Source organism: Sinocyclocheilus rhinocerous, unplaced genomic scaffold (assembly GCF_001515625.1).
Source record: "Sinocyclocheilus rhinocerous isolate Xijiao unplaced genomic scaffold, SAMN03320098_v1.1 scaffold721, whole genome shotgun sequence".
In the NCBI taxonomy this organism is placed as follows: domain Eukaryota; kingdom Metazoa; phylum Chordata; class Actinopteri; order Cypriniformes; family Cyprinidae; genus Sinocyclocheilus; species Sinocyclocheilus rhinocerous.
This window is the reverse complement of record NW_015656165.1, coordinates 669,513-675,969: the sequence shown is the minus strand read 5'-3', so window position 1 is coordinate 675,969 and position 6,457 is coordinate 669,513. Positions and strand designations below refer to the sequence as shown.

At 37.7% G+C, this 6,457-nt stretch overlaps 1 protein-coding gene across 1 annotated transcript in view; it reads left to right on the top strand.

Moving 5' to 3' along the window:
* The first annotated feature begins 943 nt into the window (after positions 1-943).
* LOC107719732 (zinc finger CCCH domain-containing protein 13-like) overlaps positions 944-6,457 on the top strand; it is a 30,696-nt gene continuing 25,182 nt past the window's right edge. Inside the window, exons 1-10 of the mRNA XM_016527221.1 lie at positions 944-1,113; positions 2,129-2,275; positions 2,432-2,541; positions 2,637-2,751; positions 2,851-2,962; positions 3,521-3,642; positions 3,763-3,807; positions 3,935-4,110; positions 4,190-4,390; positions 4,856-5,011. Coding sequence (XP_016382707.1) covers positions 2,138-2,275; positions 2,432-2,541; positions 2,637-2,751; positions 2,851-2,962; positions 3,521-3,642; positions 3,763-3,807; positions 3,935-4,110; positions 4,190-4,390; positions 4,856-5,011 — 1,175 coding nt within the window. The 5' untranslated portion in view covers positions 944-1,113; positions 2,129-2,137. The remainder of the gene's footprint in view (positions 1,114-2,128; positions 2,276-2,431; positions 2,542-2,636; positions 2,752-2,850; positions 2,963-3,520; positions 3,643-3,762; positions 3,808-3,934; positions 4,111-4,189; positions 4,391-4,855; positions 5,012-6,457) is intronic.

Here is a 6,457-nt window from a genome sequence, read left to right as displayed (position 1 = left end):
AACCATCTTCAAGAAACGACTAAAAACACATCTCTTCCATCTTTATTTGACCCTCTAACTCTAGCACTTTCTATTCTATTTTAATTCTACTTTATCTATTTATCTTCTTTTTTATTTAAAAGAAACTTACACTAGCTTTCTATTTTTTCTATTCTATCTACGTGTTTTTCTTTGTGTGTGTGTGTGTGTATATATATATATATATATATATATCATTTGCACTTGCATATTGTTGCTCTTTTGTTGGTTTTGATTGCTTTTATTGTCCTCATTTGTAAGTCGTTTTGGATAAAAGCGTCTGCAAAAATGACTAAATGTAAATGTAAATGTTTAATGTTTTGGCTTGAATAAAATAATTTTGATGTTACTGCATGAAACACGGTTTTAGATTAACATTTTTTGTGTAAATCCATAAAGTAATTTCTGCAAAGCCAATGTTTATTTCTTTCTTTACAAACAGTACTCTAATTAAAACTAGGCTGTAAAGTTATTTGTTGATCCTGACATTGGGACAACTCCATTGTAAATACATGCAGTTTAGGATGATGTGTTTCTGCATTTCTAAAGAAAATATTTTATTTATTAATTTGTTTATTTATTTATTTATTTTATTGTTTCATTTTCCCCACCATTTATGCTTTAATGCCTGATATGAAATAGGCCTAATAGTCAGAACAAATATTATTATTATTATTATTAATGGAAGAGTTTATTGAACCTTTAGACAAACAAGAAATTAAAAACAATATGGAGACCAGACCTCCAAAACAGGTCAATGTATTTTTTTGTAATCAGACAGAAACAATAGAGCATGTTTTAATAAAATGTAAAAAAATATGAAAAAGAAAACCAGTCCAGTTGGTGGCGGTAAATGCACCAGAAGTTGGTTTGCCATCCGCCATAAAACGTTATTAGAAGAAGAAGACCTCCAGTTTCCCATAATCCTCCTCTCCTCAGTGCTTCGGAACGCTGTATGTGTGCGGAGTTTACGCTCTCTCGCAAGCATCATGACGGCGGCTAAGAGGAAGACCGCTTTGCAAGATTTTTGCATGTGATTAGGAGGTTCTCTCCAACAGTCTGTGAAACTGGACTTGACGCATCTTTCATTTTCGGGTAAAGCGCTTGATTGTATTTGTTTACGGCATCTTCAGTCGCAGTTTCAGCGGTGTCGTTATGGAGGCTTGTGTTATCAGTGTAACGTTAGGCCGCGCAGCACTTGCACGGCTCTTACCGCGTCTCTCTACAAATGAATGACAGCTTGAAACGCGCAAATGATTAGAATAATCCTTTTTTTTTTGTGTGAAATCTCGCATTCCGTGCTAGTAGCTGTAACTGTGATACTGTTAATGCGCGTTATAGACAGAGGCAGGCCGTCGCATTTGTACAAATGTGAATAATGTAATGCTTGTGCTAATGTTTACAATGTTCGGGGATAGCATTTTTTTTCAGACGTGGAAAAGTCGCGGAAATGTAATAAACTGTTAAACATCATGGGAATTTGTGTGGTGGTAGTAAATTGCTCTGCATGGAGGATCGGAAAGCATAATCATCCATTGGGCTGCTTATAAATCTCAAGCTGTTTTTGAGACTTTGGTACACAAATAAGTAGAATATCATTGTGTATTTATTTTTTTTTTTTAATTGTAGGTATTGGTACCTGATATAAATCTTCCTCTCTTTATAATATTATAATCTCTTTATAATAGTTTTAAAAATACATTTGCAGTGATAATAAATGGCTGGAAAAGTCATTGACGTTCATTGGTCAGGTGAAAAGTGTGGGAACCCACTCAATGAAAAACATAAAATACATAATCAGTATTTTATGCTGTAGGCTGAGGTCGAGACCAAGTCCAAGATCATATTGTCTGATAGAAATGTATATACCCCAAAAATGCAATGTAAGTCACCAAAGGGTCTGCCAAATGCAAAAATGTAAATGTCTTACTTTTGGTCGAGACAGAGTCCAAGACCATATTTTGTTGGTCTTGTCATGGAGCTTGTGGAATTGGTCTTTACTTAAACTCAAAGCTCCTTTGGTCTCAGTCTGGACTGAGTGGGCTTGACTACAACACTGCATTCAGCTTCATCATGCTGGCGCCTTTGATTTGCTGTTTTTCTGACACAGCCCTGCAGAATGTCAAAAATCAGGCGGAAGGTTACAGTGGAGAATTCGAAGACCATATCGGACAGCAGCAGTAGCACGACCACCCACTCCCGCAGGCCCAGCGTGTTTGAGAGACTCGGGCCCAGCACGGCCAGTAATGCAGCAGAGGTAGGGATACTGGTCACCCACTTTGGTGCTTTGAAAACCTAGTGAGCTGCCTAACTAGACAGTATTACCCGTGCCTAAGTAGTAGCTCTCTTTGTTTTTGTCAAAGTGCTTTTGTAAAGTGTGCAAAAGAATAACCCCCATTTGCCTCCCCTGCAGACTCATTGTAGAAACTGGTTAAAGACTGGGAACTGCAGTTACGGTAACACGTGTCGATACACACATGGAACCCCATCACGAGGAAAAGGCTTCTCTGGAACATTCAACAGGTGCGATTTATAGTGAAGAGATGCTGTTTTATAAATGTACCTGCTCCAATACCTGGCTGAGTGCTTGACTTTCGACATGTATTTTTGCTGTGCAGGTCAGCTGAGAGGCACACTGGGGATCTCCGGGAGAGGATGAAGAATAAGAGACAGGATGTAGATGGTGACACTCAGAAAAGAGATACAGACGAGCCCACTTCACCCATAACCAGAGTACGACGCTCTTACAGCTTGGAGCTAAAGTTTCATTACTGAGTTTTGCATTTGTTGATTGGTGTCTTTGACTTAGAAAAAATTTCTTTTTCTCATTAGCAGCGAGATTCATCCCGAGGCAGACGCAGAGAGAAAGAGGATATTAAAATCACAAAGGAACGCACTCCAGCTAGTGAGGAAGAGACCGCAGATTGGGAAGCCAGTCGTGAAGGTGAAAGATTCTCAGAAGTACCTGCAAAATTGATGTATATGATTAGAAGTCATTTAAAGGAATAGTTCACCCAAAAATTCAAATTCTGTCATTAATAACTCACCCTAATATCGTTCCAAATCCAGAATGTTGTTAATCTTCAAAGCACAAATGAAGTCTTCCTTTTTAATGAAACCTGTGAGATTTCTATCCCTCCATTGAAAGTTCATTCCACTAAAACTTAAAAAGTTAATCCAAGTGTAATACAAGTCTTCTGAGAAGACATGATCACTTTATATGAACAAATTAAATTTAGCTTTTAAATTTGGAACTACACAAAGGTGAGTAAATGATGACCGAATTGTCATTTTTGGGTGAACTACCCTTTGAACTTGTTTTAAAAACCAAACAAGGATGATTGATGTTTGGGGTTTGAATGCAGTACAGTCTTTCCTCTCTCTTTACTATTTTCCTACTCGGAATCTCTGAATGCTGTGCCATCTTTTTCTCTCTCTTTCCTATGTTGTCTCCCTGTCAGTTTTAGTCCAGCAGTTTTATATGTGCCATTGATTTTACTAGATTCCGATAACGGTGATTACGAGTTATCTCTTGAGATGAAGAGACAGAAGATTCAGCGAGAGCTGATGAAGCTGGAACAGGAGAACATGGACAAACGAGAAGAGATTGTCATCAAGAAAGAGGTATATTGCATAAAATTACATTAGTTTTTGCCGCATAAACTCCAAATATTGAAAGAAAGTGAATGTCAGTTATCCTAAATTTATCAACACAGAGAGTAATGGCACGTATATTCTCAACAGGACCCAATCCCTAAGACCAGGACGAGTAATACTTCAAAGGACAGGGTAGGTTATTTTAGCAGAGACATACGAAAGTGAACAATAATTGAGATTTTAGGTATTATATAGCCTTTCAATACAGACTGTTATCTCTGGGTGGTCTCTATTTTGGTGTGGTCTTGATCTGTTTTAGGCTTCCCCTGAGCGCAGTAGTTCTAAGGGGTCACCCTCGTCGCGTAAATCCAGCTCACCCAAACATAGAGCAGGGAAGGGTGGGAACTCCAGCAAGAAAGAGAAGAAGTCCTCCACTTCCTCAGTCATCTCCTCTCCAGTGTCTGACCAGACCAGGGCAGAGGAGACAGACAGCAGGTTGGAAAATGATCAGCATTTAGTTTGAACAGGTGTTTATCAATTTAAATACTTGACTGCTGTTTAATTTTTTGACCAGGTCATCTAAGAGTGGCCATGGCAAAAGAAAAGGGCCACGAACGCCCAGTCCTCCACCACCTGTCCCTGTGGAGAACCCAGTGACTGGGAAGAAGCACAAAAATAAACACAAGAACAAGGAGAAATGTGAAGACAAGCTTAAAGAAGGCAAAGAACGAGGACGAGATACGGAGAAACACAAAGAGAAAAAGGAAAAACGCAGGTATAGTCACCTTCAAAAGAAATCCACAAAACTTCAAGTATCATTAACTAGTGTAATTTGGTACAAATTTTGTACTTTTGCAAAAATGTGACTATTCCAGTCTTTCTGGTTTATTTGGTACCCGCTAAGAGACGGCTGCTTTGAAATGTTCCTTTGCATATTTATGTGTCATACATTTCTATTTACAATGTGCTTTAGCAGGGTTGAGAATTTTGGCCAAACTGAGATTGAGAGGGATTGTGTTCCACTACTTTTTGCTATGGTACTGAAATTGGTACTGAGACTACTGGTGCCAACTACTGAGATTTTGGAATCGTGACAACACTCATAGATTGTCTTAATGTATTATATTTGCTAATATTGGTGGTGCTGGCCCAGGTACTTTTGATCATCCCTGTTTTATTGGTGTATGTGAAAACAAATAATAAAACAACATAATAATCTTTAACCTTTCCTTCATTGCAGGGATCTGTCAGATAGTTCCCATAAAGCCAAACGCTCAATAACATCAGAGGAACGTTCTGGAAGTCTTTCCCCACCCTCCAGGGAAGCGTCACCCCCAGCCAGAAGGAGGTCATCCTCCCCTAAATCCACTTCCCAAAAACAGTCCTCGCAGCAGAGGTGAGAAAAGCTGCACTTAAATAATTATATGTTAATCCAGTATCTCACAGATTAGGGCAGTGTCACTTTTGACATATCTTTGTGATATCCATGAGTTTTGAAATAATTTGATATGAGTTAAAGGGCCAAATCATCAGTCAAATCCTTTTTTTTAATAAATCATTCAATTCTAAAACTTAGAGTGTTCCACTTACCATCCAATGTTGTCTTACAAAACAATACATATTAAAGGCTATGAAAACAAATAAAGTGAATGTAACCATGTGTAAGCCTTTATTTTATGTGCAAAAAAGGGTTAAAATCACATTTCATTCTAACATTGTAACATTGCAATCTAAAAACAAAAATAAGGCTTTTAAAGCGGAAGTTAAATTCACTAAACTAAAAATGAAAATAAATGAGAACAAAAGCACAGAGTTGTGTTAGGCTATATTGATTACCCCATTACAGTCACTTTACAGTCAGTGCTATCATAAAAATAGACTTACTTGTAGGTTTAAAATTCTACATGTCACATTTATTTTCCAACTACAAATATTTCAGCGAAATGTATAGTTTAGTCAGAATTATTGCGCTGATATTTAATTGAGCTCCGTCTGTTTGGCGCGCATGTGTGGCGCTCGTTCACTGAAGTCTAGCGGAGACGTTTAGCGGAGAATCGCAAAGCAGAAGGCTCATGCACTTCTGACAGAAAAATTTAAATATTTCCATGACTTTCTAACATTTACAGACCGAGAATATACCTGTGAAATGTAGGTTATGCATTCAGGAAGACAGCACATCTCAAACACATTAAACAGCGCGAGTATCCGAGTGTCTCTGTCAGCGGCACATGCAGCCTTTCAGTCAGAGCATATGACGGGCCGAGCCGCTTAAACTAATATGCAAAACAAAACCATAAACTATACTATGTCTTACCAGTGTTTAAAGGCCTTAATATGAAGCTTGTCACATGTTTAGAACAAATTGGATTATGCACTTTCTCTGCAGCAACTCAGTCTGTGTCCTCCGCTATATTTTCAGATGCGCTCGTTAGGGCTGTCACGATATCGATATTTGGCTGACGATTAATTGTCTAAAAATAGTCGCGGTTATTGCGATTAATTGTCTGTTTTAGGGCTTTGGCGATTATCACGGTTAATTGTTATTAAATTATAAATTTGATGGCTTTCGTTATAAAATTGTGATTAATTTAAGGGTTCAGTAAATAATTATGATGTTATCTTTTAATCTTTTTGAGTTATTATTTTGCAGTGTAAGATTACATAGAGTATTCCATATTCTAAGAATCGGCCAATACCGATCCAACACCAGTGCTATTGTTTTTCTACACCACTACAGAATATCAATACTGTGTTTCTGGAACTAATGGTCACTCTTTTAAACCCTTTGTTAAACACAATCCACTAAATACTCACTTCCTCATTACAGAGAAAAACTACATTT